The following is a 13,130-nucleotide window of genomic DNA, read 5'->3' as shown; positions in this document are numbered from 1 at the left end:
TCCCATTCTTTCAACAAATTGTTGCTTTTAGATCCAAAGGAGTCTTTTTTGGGGGGGTTTGTAAATAGTACGTGTTTTGCAGCAGTTTTTTTTCTTATACTATGCTGTTGTATATTTTTATTTATGTTTAACCAGTATGTAGTTCCGTAGTCCTGCAAGACAAGACATTTGATTCTATTATATGTCCACACATGTAGAAAAATGACAAGCTCAATTTGACTTCGTTTTCATGCTAAACTGATCTAAATGTCTTCTAAGGAATGATCTTAGACTGTAACAGAAATAATAACCACTGAAAATATTGCTGTCGTGTGGCAGCTGGTGACTTTTCATGTTTATTAAGAATAATAACACTGTTGACAGTGAATGAAAAAGAAAAATGAGCAGCTGAAATACCGTTATGCAGGAGCTCCTCCAGGTTATCAGGGTTACGTGCCAAATGTAGGATGAGAGTTGAGCCTCTGATCTTCTCAGGGATGCTTTCATACAACAGCTCTATGTACTCTTCAATTTTATTAATATTTGCCTCCTCATCAATCTGGAAAGAAAAGGATCACGGAAATGTAAAACTTGACATTAAATAAAAGATTTACTTATGTGACATCTAATGCTTCAGGGAGTCTGTTTAAGTAAAATACTGTTACATAAAGTCTGCTTCTAAATTATGAATACATTTTATGAATTGTTCTATACTTGTATTTTTATGCAAAGATCTTTCTAAATTTTTAACATTTTAGATTTATGAAACATTTCTCATTATTTGAGCTGCAATAATGATTCAGTTACACTGAACTGCAACTTTTACCTTTGTTAAATGATATAAATAAAATAAAATAAAATGAAAGAAGAATCATAAGTCAGCTTCTGCCACAAACTTGGTAAAAGTAACAACGAGCAGAATTAATAATTTAAGTAAAACAGATGAATGCATAAGCAGTAGAGGTGTGCAAAATTGACTAAATATATATACATTCTTAATTTTTTTTATTGATAACATTAAGTAATATTTAGCTAAGTGAGTAAGAAATACATTTTAAAAAATGATACTACATTTGACACTAATTATTGCAAATCCCTATTTTGATGAGTGATTATTTTGTACAAAAAAGCTGCTTTATCTAAAAGCACTGTGAGTCTTCACGAATAGATCATTGAATTACTGGCTCATACGAGTCACTGACAAATATGAATTCAGGACAGAAACACTGCGGTGCTGCTTTAAAAAAACAAAAGGTCTGCAGTGGTGAAAAATATTCATAAGTAAAAAGAGACAAGTTTTGTGTCTAAACAAATGTCATATCATGTTTGTTGATATAATGTAGAGAATCAATATTAGATTTGCTGATATTATATTTTTGTTTAACTGACATTAACTAGATCATATACTTAAAAAATTATTTAAAAATAAAACAAGCAACGTCAACGTCATTGCTTTTGGCCTCTCAAGATTCAGAGCTTGTTTTTTCGCCCTGTTTGTTTCTTGCAAAGTCAGTGATATACTGGATAATGTCAGCTCACACATCATTAAAACAACACCTACAACGTTGTTATAGATGACAATATCACACACACCTAGCTAGCATTAAAAATGAGCAACATTTAACATGTATAATTAATCACATGTGGTAACGCTTTCTTTTGTTTGCCAGCCCTAATTACGCATGTCTTGAAATGTGTTTGAGTGGAAAATAAAGCGTACTTCCATTCCTTCAAACAGCAGGAGCTCTCTGGGTTTCTGAGCTTTCTTCTCCTTCTTCTCCACTGAAGACAGACAACAGGAAACAACACAACACTTTCATTATTCAATTGTGGTATAAGGCCTAAAATTACATGAATAGAAACATTTACTTCAATAATAAGTGAGTTGCTCAAATAAAGGTACCTCCAAAAAGTATGATTTCAGTAACATTTACTATTAAACCCACCATCTGGCATTCCAAGATGTTTTTTTAAACATTAATATTATTATATTAATATTATTTTATCTTTATTAAATTAAAGAAGATTTGAAACGATAGTCTTTGGTGATTCAGAAAATGTGAGTCACCTTAAATGTATATAGTAAAACATACTGTAAAACATAGCTCCTATTCTACATTATGAATTTAATCAAGCAAATGAGCATTATTACCTGTAATCTATAATTTTACACAGTGCAGCATTCAGGATAAACCAAAAATGAATGTTTTGCTTCTCAAGACCTCAGTGTGTCACCAGGAGCCACTGATACTAATTCTGTCACCTGTACATGTTTACTTTTACTTTCAGAATTTATGTCAACCTTAAAATCAGCTTAACATGTAATGTAATGTTCTACTACTAAATGACAAAACTTACTTATATCTTGCTTAGCCTAAAAATCAACAGTAAATTTTAATTTTGAGCAAAGAATCCTTTTAAAGAGGATTTACATTTAGTGCTGGGCTTCTTTCGGTTCTGTAAATACAGCAGCAGATGTTCCACCTCTTTCAGCTTAGATGGATGAATGAGTTTACACTCTTCCACCACCTTCTTGGCCAGGGCGGAAATATCAGTGCTGGCGTTCAGACTCCTCAGCCGGATGCTAAATAAAACAAAACAAAAGCCAAACAAATTGAATGAAGGGATGAATGGATGGTAAGAGAGTGTAAAGAGTCTAACTGCTTACATTTTCTGGCAGTCCTTCTTCTCCTCATGCCTTGCATTGCCCGTTTCCCCTAAAATAGATGCTTCCACTTCATAATACACAACTAGAGCCTTCTCTGTGGGGTGCACATCTATATCACCAATCCTACATCTCCTAATAGACACAGGAGAGATCAAGATTAGATGTGACAGTGTGGGTAGAATTAGACTGAATCAGTGTAGGCAAAAACACTGCTTTTTCATGTACTAGTCAGTTTTGAAAGTTCATATTAATCCAGGGTTGCCACAGTGGAATGAACCGGCAACTTACCAAGAAGTATATTACACAGCGGATGCCCTTCCAGCTGCAACCCATCACTGGGAAACATCCACACACACACGCTCATTCACACACATTATGTACAGTACACTACGGCCAATTTAGCTCACCCAATTCACCTGAACTACATGTCTTTGGGCTTGTGGGGGAAACCAGAGCACCTGGAGGAAACCCACACAAACACGGGGAGTACATGCAAACTCCTCACAGAAATGCCAACTGACCCTGCCGAGACTCAAACCAGCGACCTTCTTGCTGTGAGGGGAGAGGGCTACCTACTGTGCCACCGTGTTGCCCAATTCAATTCAATGCAATTACATTTATCTTTATCGTGCTTTTACAATGTGGATTGTGTCAAAGCAGCTTAACATGAAAGATCTTCAACCCCTGGCAAAAAGTACTGAATCACCACTCTTGGAAGATGTCCATTCAAATGTTTAGTTTAGTTTTTAGTAAAAAAAAAGAAAAAAAAAAACTTTCATTCAACAATCCTGTCTGTATGAAACACTTAAAAAAGAAAAATGAAAGAACTTTGTAGTCAATTACAACTGTTTTTACAGATCAAGCAGAGGAAACAAATATGGAATCACAAAAATCTGAGGAAAATGATATGGAATCATCATGTACATTGCAGTTTTAAATCATACAACCTTATTTGATAACCACTGCTAACTAGTCTGCAGTTAAAAAAAGTGCTTGTCAGTTAAAACAAAGGAGAGGATTATCAAACTTCTGAAAGAAGGTTAATCTTTGGTGCCGTTCCAATAAAATGTACAATGACAACTGCCTGAAGAAAACATGCAAATTTCCTACATCATTAAGAATATGGGGAAGTATGTCAGGTAAAGGTATGGGAGAGATGGCAGTCATTACATCCTCTATAAATGCACAAGTTTATATTGAGATTTTGGGTACTTTTCTTATTTTATCAATTGAAAGGATGTTTGGTGATGATGACATATACGATAGATTACTATAATCTTCTGCGTTAAGCTGCTTTGACACAATCTACACTGTAAAAAAATGTTGGGTTCCACAAAATCAATTTGTGTTGGGGCAACATGAAAGAATTAAGTTAGCTGAGTAGTTTAATACACATTTAAGTAGATTAAACATAAACAATTAAGCTGTCCCCAAAAAAAGTCAAGAATTGTCTTGTTTTAGCTCATTTAAAACAAACAGTAAACTTAATTTTTGAGTGTACATTGTAAAAGTGCTATAGAAATAAAGATGAATAATAATTGAATTCACATAATTTTTTAGAATGTTGTTTTCTTAATTTGTCATGACATCTGACTACTTTACTGGGAAAAAAATGGTTTTAAATGAACATTATCATAGTGTCGCATACTTTGGGATTATGCTAGGTCTTTTTTTGGTGCCGTTAAAACCACCACATCAAACCTGCAGTTTTTTTTAATGAAATTTAAGTATATCACATTTTAAATTGCAAATCACAATTTTGATCAGATAAATCCAATTAGGGCAAAGCAGTGGCGCACTAGGTAGTGCTGTCACCTGACAGCAAGAAAGTTGCTGGATCTCTGGTTTGAGCCTCGGCTCAGTTGGCGTTTCTGTGTGGAGTTTGCGTGTTCTCCCTGCGTTCGCATAGGTTTCCTCCGGGTGCTCCATTTTCCCCCACAGTCAAAGACATGCAGTACAGGTGAATTGGGTAGGCCAAATTTTCCGTAGTGTATGAGTGTGTGTGTGTGAATGTTTCCCAAAGATGGGTTTAAGCTGAAAGGGCATCCGCTGTGTAAAAACTGGTTGGATAAGTTTGTGGTTTATTCCGCTGTGGTGACCCCGGATTATTAAAGGGACTAAGCCGACAAGAAAATTAATGAATGAATAAATCTCAATTAGATTTTTTCTCCAAATCGTGCAGCCCTACTTTTAAAGGCTATTTTCTCAAATGCATGGAACTCAAAATGTGTGTTTGTTCCTAAATCTCCTTTTAAGCAGGTCTTTTTCTTACATTTTAGCTCATTATAAATAAGTATTTTCAAAAAACAGCAAACAGAATTTTTTGAGTATACATTGTAAAAGCGCTATAGAAATAAAAATAAATATAATTGAATTCACATAAGGAAAGACAAAAAATGCCAATGGGATGGCCTGCAAATAGTCCAGACCTCAATTTAATTGAAAATCTGTGGTGGAAACTAAAGAAAATGGTCCATGACAAGGCTCCAAACTGCAAAGCTGATCTGGCAACTGCAATAAGACAAAGTTGGAGACAGACTGATAAAGAATACTTAATCCATGCCTCAGATAATTCAAGCTACAAAAAAAGTCAGAGATGGAGCAATAAAGTATTAGTGGTGCCTTTTATTTGGTGATTCCTTATCATTTTCATCAGATTTTTGTAATTCCATATTTGTTTTCTGACCTTGATCTGTAAAAACAGTTGTAATTGACTTTTTTTTAAGTGTTGCATACAGCCAAAAGGTTAAATTGTTTAATGAAAATAGTTTTGTGGCATGTCTGTGTTTGGTTTGTTTTTCTACACAACTAAACATTTGAATGAACATCTTCCAAGAGTGGCCATTCCATACTTTTTGCCAGGGGTTGTAGTAAACAGAAATTGTGTCAGTGCAGTTTTCAGATTGAAGTTCAGTTCAGTGTAGTGTGATTTTCACCGCTGAAAGTTCAAACACTGAAGAACAAATTCATCGATGTGCAGCTCCCCAAGTCCCAATTATAATTTGATCAATCATTTGTGTAAGCATTAGATGCTATTCTGCAGTGTCTTGCCTTAACAACAGGCTGTGTCTCAAACCCTTTAGAGAGCTGCTAAGCATAAACAGCATTTGTAAGATTACATCACAGGTGCATCTGACTTGGGACGCGCCCAAAAATACTACAGTAACTGGCATCATAACGGGACGCTTTCTGTAGGCCACGCCCATCAGCAAGTGGAGCGGATGTATTTGACCCAGATTTATACACGACTATAGATATAATAAAATAATTCGATGGAAATTAAACCAGCAAGGGTTAGCACATAGAATATGATACAAGCGTATTATCTGCAGTGTCTCTTTCTAAATAAACAGACATACTAACTCAACATAAAGGCTGTCATTCTGTGATGTTACGTTAATTCAAGCCGAATGCAGTCGCTGCTTACCGTTGTAAATACTGCGTCTCGTCCGGCTGCATTTTATCCCGGTCATGTGAAGGAGCGAGATATATTTTTGGCTGATCTTCAAATTGTTGTCATGAATAAGAATCAAAGCATCTCTCATCCGCTAGGCTCTCCCTGATCCGCGGTCACAGCTGACGGCTCGCGGAGGCACAGAAGCCGGAGCTGCGCGCCGTCGCCACCCACAGGCCCGGAGAAGGATGAGGAGGACGTTGACTGGATTAAAATAAAGTAAAGGTTTGTTTATTTTTTGTTTTTGATTTTTTTACTTTAAATTTTTTATTATAAGCTTTGAAACATTACATAAAGTAATAATACAAATTCAGTCATGAGCTATATCCAGGAACATACAGGAATTGCAAAAACAATCAGAAATAATAATGAAGCAAAAACTTAACAGGTGGGAGGAAAAGAGATAAAAAAAGAGTATTAAAAATGCTGTAAGAAAAAAAAACATTCCAAAATTTAAGAGAAACATCACAGTTATAGAAAAGATGAGATAAGTCTTCCCTATGTATATTACAAATTGTGCAAGTATAATCAATATCCATGAATTTAGATAAAGTTACTTTGCAAGGATACATTTTGTAAAGTATTTTGAAGTGCACTTCTTGAACCTTATTTAAAAGGCAAAATTTAAAGGGGATTGACCAGATAGCTTTCCAATTAATATCAATAATTTTTTCATTCCAATAATATTTCCCTCTAGGAGGAAAATTGTGTTTATTTCGTTTCTTAAAGATTGTTGTATTGACGTAATTGCAGTAATTGTATCTTTAGAGTTAGATTAGAGTGTTCAAAGAAGTTAATAGTGTACAGTTTTTACTCGCATCATTCAATATTTTCTTCTCTGGAAGTCACTCAAAACAAACAAACAAACAAACAAACAAACAAACAAACAAACAAACAAACAAACAAACACATCTTCAACTGCTCCATTAAACTCATTTATTCATTAATTTAATAATTAATCAAAGATTTTAATCATGATTTATAGAAAACATTTATTCTGTAAAACATCAGTTCGAACAAAATTTGAACTATTGAAGTAATTTATTGCTTGAGCGTACCAAAAAAATACAATAATGTATTGCAAATTCTGTAGTGTTTGTGAACCATCCTATAGCAACATGTTGAATACTGTATTTATTGTCATTCATTCATTTATTCGTTAATTTTTTTCGGCTTAGTTCCTTTATTAATCAGGGGTCGCCACAACTGAATGAACCGCCAACTTATCCAGCACATGTTTTACGCAACGGATGCCCTTCAAGTTGTAACCCATCACTGGGAAACACCTATGGACTTGTGGGGGAAACCAGAGCACCCGGAGGAAACCCACGTGAACACAGGGAGAACATGCAAACTCCACACAGAAATGCCAACTGACCCAGCTGAGGCTCGAACCAGCGACTAGTGTTGCTATAAAGTGATCGCCTGTATTTATTGTAGTATTTCCAAATCTTTGTTAATGTTTATTTGTTACAGCATATTAGTATTAATAGGTCGGTGTGTGTTCACGGGTGTAAGTAACTTTAGATAAATTGTCTGTTAAATGTAATGTAAATACTTAAAGTATACGTTAATTTGTACTTCTGCAAACTGTTGTCTATTGTAGTATTGTAATAATATATCATAGGTGTAGAAACCTACATTACATTACATACGAACAAATACTTTCCTGAATGAATCTGCTTTTGAACAAATTATTTAAGCCAGTGATTCATTGACTCGTTCTTAAAACAGAGGCTGCAAACAATATATTAATAGTTACATTGCAACCTCTAAAATAATTATTTTATTAGTGTGTAATTACATTCACAGTGTTGTCATTGTAGTTTTTTCATTTATTCGTTCATTCATTTTCTTTTGGTTTAGTCCCATTTATTAATCCGGGGTCGCCACAGCAGAATGAACAGTCAACTTATTCAGCATATGTTTTACACAGTGGATGCCCTTCCACCGCAACCCAGCACTGGGAAATACCCATACACACACATACACTTTGGACAATTTAGCCAACTCAATTCACCTATATCGCATGTCTTAGGTCTAGTGGGGGAAACCGGAGAAACAGACCTTCTTGCTGTGAGGCGACAGTGCTAACCTGAGCCACAGTGTACAAAACTGTAGAATTGCCACAACAAATGAATTCAAGTACTTTACTATAGTATGAATGTGTCCATATATGCAATTTGCCTACATTACTCTTAAATGAAGGAATGAATCTAAAACAAATACTGTACTTTCCTGAACAAATCTGCTTTTAAACAAATTATTTAAGTCAGTGACTCATTGACTCATTCTTAAAATCAAAGGCTCCATTCAAATTGCATATTTATACTTTACATATACATTAATTACATTGAAACTACTAAAAACTATTTCTATTCATATTGTATTAATGAGTGTGTGATCTGAACGTACATTCATCAGTTTTTATTGTAGTTTTTTGTTTTTGCCAAAATATTTTTTTCACATGCTGTTTACATATAGAAGATATACAGTTGAAGTCAGAATTTTAGCCCCCTTTAGATTTTTTCTTTTTTTAAATAGTTCCCAATAATAATAATAATAATAATAATAATAATAATAATAATTCTGACTTAAACTGTATACATACGATTTTGAATGCAGTTAATGACTTGCTTAATTGTTTCATTAATCAGCCATTAATAACACACTGTTAAAGTTAATGATTCAGTGATCCACTCCTCACTACAAAAACTTACTGGAAGTTTTTTTTTTCTTTTTACTATTAATCTATGACCAACCAAATCCTGGGCAAAACACACTCATCAAAGGTTTGATAATAATAATCATAACATTCCCATAAAATATAAAGATATCTTTTTTGCCACTATCTTGCTCACTTACAGTAACTGAATGTCCTAAAACCTTAGCTATATGGTCTTCATATACAGTTGAATTATTAGCCCCCCTGAATTATTAGACCCCCTGTTTATTTTTTCCCCAATTTCTGTTTAATAGAGAGAAGTTTTTTTCAACACATTTCTAAACATAATAGTTTTAATAACTCATTTCTAATAACTGATAAATTTTATCTTTGCCATGATGACAGTAAATAATATTTTACTCGATTTTTTTAAGACACTTCTATACATCTTAAAGTGACATTTAAAGGCCTAACTACGTTAATTAAGTTAACTAGGCAGTTCTATAGACTACCAAAAATATAGCTTAAAGTGGCTAATAATTTTGTCCTTAAAATGGCGTTTAAAAAAATAATAACGGCTTTTATTCTAGCCGAAATAAAACAAATAAGACTTTCTCCAGAAGAAAAAATATTATCAGACATACAGTACTGTGAAAATTTCCTTGCTCTGTTAAACATAATTTGGGAAATATATAAAAAATAAATAAATAAAGGAGGGCTTATAATTCTGACTTAAACTGCATATAAAGGCTTGCAAAAGTATTCATGCCCCTTGAATCTTTCCGCATTTTCTCACATTACAATATGTGAAAGAACAACACAAAGTGACAAAAAATTGTGAAGTAGACAGAAAATTCTACATGAGTTCAATTTTTTTACAATCTCTCCATCTAATCTGACTTAGCTTGAATTATTTTGGAAGGAAGAATGGGCAAAGATTTCAGTCTCGGATGTGCAAAACTGGTAAAGACATACCTCAAAAGATTTGCAGTTGTAATGTCAGCAAAATAGGAGTTTCACAAAGCATTAACTCATGGGGGCTTAATACTTTTGGACACTGCACTTTCCAGTTTCAAATTTTTTTATTTTATTTATTTATTTATTTTGTTTAAGTGTGTTTAATTAGGGTTGGAACTAAACTGTGCAGAGCTGCAGCCCTCCGAAGTTTGACTTTTAGATTTTAGAATATATTTTACTATTGCAAAGGTTTCAAAAACACATGGTTATAAAAATGCTGTAGCATAAATAACCATTCTTACTTTTACACTGGTAATCGGCTCATCGTTTCTGCACTGAAAACCAGCAGATTCATTTTAAAAGAGCGATGTTTGAGGATATTGAAAAGAATATCAACAGCTTTGGGTGGCCAATATTTAGTGGTGTTACTAAACTCAGCGGTGTAAAGTACAGGCAAGCGGATATTCTCTCTGCATGAGTTCTCACCGATTCAGTCTAGTGACCTTTACCAGTTACTCTATACTATAATGACCCATGCTGGCTCACACGTGTGATTCATAGCATTACCCGAAAACGGCTTACCATAATGAAATGTTTTCATTTCTCATAATGAATCATCCAGTTGGAGCCATGGACAGGTCAGAGCTTGACAGCCGGCCAGAGCTTTTAGCCTTATTTTCAGGTTTAATGTTGCACTCGTGTGGTTCTTTCTTTCTTTCTTTCTTTCTTTCTTTCTTTCTTTCTTTCTTTCTTTCTTTCTTTCTCCTTTGGCTTAGTCACTTTATTAATCTGAGGTCGCCACAGTGGAATGAACCCCCAACTTATCCAGCATGTTTTACACAACACATGCCCTTTTAGCTGCAACCCAGTACTGGGAAAATACCCATACTCTCTGCTATTAACTTTTTTTCTCTTTATCGATTTCTCTTTTCTTTCTTTCTTTCTTTCTTTCTTTCTTTCTTTCTTTCTTTCTTTCTTTCTTTCTTTCTTTCTTTCTTTCTTTCTTTCTAGCAAATAATTTTTTCCTTCACTTTTCCTTCCTTTCTTTTTTAATTATCTTTCTTTTTCTTCCCTTTTGTTTCTTTTTTTCTTTCATTCTTTCTCCATTTTCTTTCTTTCTTTCTTTCTTTCTTTCTTTTTTCCTTCCTTCCTTTCTTTCTTCCTTCCTTCCTTTCTTTCTTTCTTTCTTTTTTCCTTCCTTCCTTTCTTTCTTCCTTCCTTCCTTTCTTTCTTTCTTTCTTTTTTCCTTCCTTTCTTTCTTTCTTTTTCTTTCTTTCTAGCAAATACAGTCTTAAAACTAAAAGTTTTTTTGGCATCAATGGCTAAAGAACCTTTAACATTCATGAAATCTTTTCATTCCATAATATTTTTTTCTTCTTTAAATTATTAAAATTTTCTTCACATTAGAAATGGTTCTTTTAAGAACTCTTCACAAACTGATTCTTCAAAACATGCATTTGAAAGCTTTATTTTAAAGAGTTTTTAAGAGACATTTCTTATTTAGATTTATCATGATGTTTGACTTTTATATATTGTTTATTTTTATGTTTATTTATTAACTGTAAATAAAGTTTGTTAAGGAAATGTTAAACTATTTATTGCATTATTGATAAGGTAAATAAACATTTGCTTGTTTGCTAGTTTATGCACAAATCTAGGTTTTGCAGTACAATGTAAATAAAGTATTGTTTTGCAGTAAAATTAAAGCCAACAGACATGCAAATACACATTTTTTACACTTTTTTTAATGGTTCTCATCTTTTAAAAACCTTTTTATCTTTTAAAGCATTACAGGTTTAAAAACTTTTAAAGGTTTCACTAGCTGCTCATGTTTTTGAAGATTCTCTATAAATCACATGAACTACACTGTTGTCCCACCACGAATTGTAATGCTTGTTTTCCGAGCCCACCCTGCAAACCACCCTCTGACACATTACCATGGTCTAGCACCCACTGCAGCAGCAACAGCGAAATAAAACAGTAATCTAACTAATTCGAAACATTTCAGCCTGATTTACAGGCAAAGCTGTGAAATATGACTTTAATAATGGATACAAATGGCTTCGCTGCTGTCTGTCTGAGAAACGCGGAGGAGAGTAGAAACTTTTGAAAAAGGCGGCGCGTTTGGCATATTTCTGGCAACACATTTGTTATCAATGAAATGTGAAAATTACTGTGGTGCGACTGTTATGGTTCTTGCAGACTGAACTGTTGATGAAGTCGCTGTCCTGTGGTTGTGCCGTTATTGAGCAGAAGGTGCTTTTATGTGTCAGACTGTGGCATGTGTGTGGTGCCAGTGGGCTGATGGGATTGGTGCTGCCCTGCAGTTTACGAGCCAGCTTGTTTGTTTCACTACTTCATAACAGTGTGACTTTACTGTTGACAATTTGTGTCAATAAGGTATTTAGCTATATTTAGAGACTTTACAATTTTGACAGACTGAAAAAACATCAACCCAAACAGAAAACTTTTTTATTATTAAAACAGTGCAGCTTAATTATACTTGTTAAAACTGTGCCCAGAACATTGAGGGAGCATTTTCTTTTAAACCACTACTGTATGACCTATTGGGTCATTGCACTCACTTCAGAAGTCATTACACCTCAGAAGCTACTTTGACACTTGTTTGGTCCTCGGCAGCTCTCTCATGTTTTATGCACATGCCTTGTACGACCCAAAGGTGAATGGCCTGCCCCGTCTGACACCAATAATATGCATAAGGTAACAGAACAAATGGGATCAAAGAGTGGAGCCTTCATGCTACATCTGCACACAGACCACTCATACAGGCATGTTAGAGTGTTTCTTTGCTTTTACACTACCAGCTATTGAAATTTAGCTCTTTATGGGACACGTTTCACTATAAGCTCCTTCTATGGTGGCCATTTAATGTCAGACAGAGCTGTTCCCCTTCGGATGGGGAACTCAAATGCTATAAGTTATAAAATGCTATAAGTGGATTAAATCCACATATGGGGATTTTGTTCAGAAAGCTAATTGTCTGAAAGAGAATGTAAGTGGGCCAATGAAATGCCTAATGAATTGGCAACATCAGCTTGCGCACCTCATGCTTGTTGCTATCAATTTAGCATAAAAGCACAGGGAAAGCAAGAAGACACATCCTTTTCGCTTCAGATACTTCTACAGGCTTCTGAGTGAGTCGATGAGGGTTCCTCCTGCTGTTATCCAGCGATTTCGAGCAAATAAGAGTGGTCACCCAGTCCAGAGTGTGTACACGCAGCGGCAGACGGTCGAGCTGGGCTTCTCTATTGCCTGGCGTTCTTTGTGTCCGGTCCTCCAGAGCGATGCGTATAAAGTTTTTAGGATGGGGCTCCGACTGTACGTTTCTGGATGCGGTGGTTTCCTGTCCCTGGATGATGGGCACGAGCAATGTGTTGCATGTCTGG

The 13,130-nt window shown here is 34.7% G+C and overlaps 2 protein-coding genes across 2 annotated transcripts in view; both read right to left on the bottom strand.

The window, feature by feature from the left end:
* Nucleotides 1-4,772, bottom strand: part of csrnp1a (cysteine-serine-rich nuclear protein 1a) — an 811,199-nt gene extending 806,427 nt beyond the window's left edge. Inside the window, exon 1 of the mRNA XM_087240827.1 lies at nt 4,515-4,772. The gene's annotated coding sequence lies outside the window, so the exon portion shown is untranslated. The remainder of the gene's footprint in view (nt 1-4,514) is intronic.
* The window catches only part of kifap3b (kinesin-associated protein 3b), a 78,995-nt gene extending 72,743 nt beyond the window's left edge, over nt 1-6,252 (bottom strand). Inside the window, 5 exon segments of the mRNA NM_001144045.1 lie at nt 397-538; nt 1,700-1,761; nt 2,412-2,563; nt 2,648-2,779; nt 6,075-6,252. Coding sequence (NP_001137517.1) covers nt 397-538; nt 1,700-1,761; nt 2,412-2,563; nt 2,648-2,779; nt 6,075-6,106 — 520 coding nt within the window. The 5' untranslated portion in view covers nt 6,107-6,252.
* Nucleotides 6,253-13,130: the final 6,878 nt, after the last annotated feature.

This window comes from Danio rerio, chromosome 2 (genome assembly GCF_052040795.2).
Source record: "Danio rerio strain M-AB ecotype USA chromosome 2, GRCz13ab, whole genome shotgun sequence".
In the NCBI taxonomy this organism is placed as follows: domain Eukaryota; kingdom Metazoa; phylum Chordata; class Actinopteri; order Cypriniformes; family Danionidae; genus Danio; species Danio rerio.
Note: the sequence above shows the minus strand (reverse complement) of the source record. Positions and strands in the feature narration are given on the sequence as shown.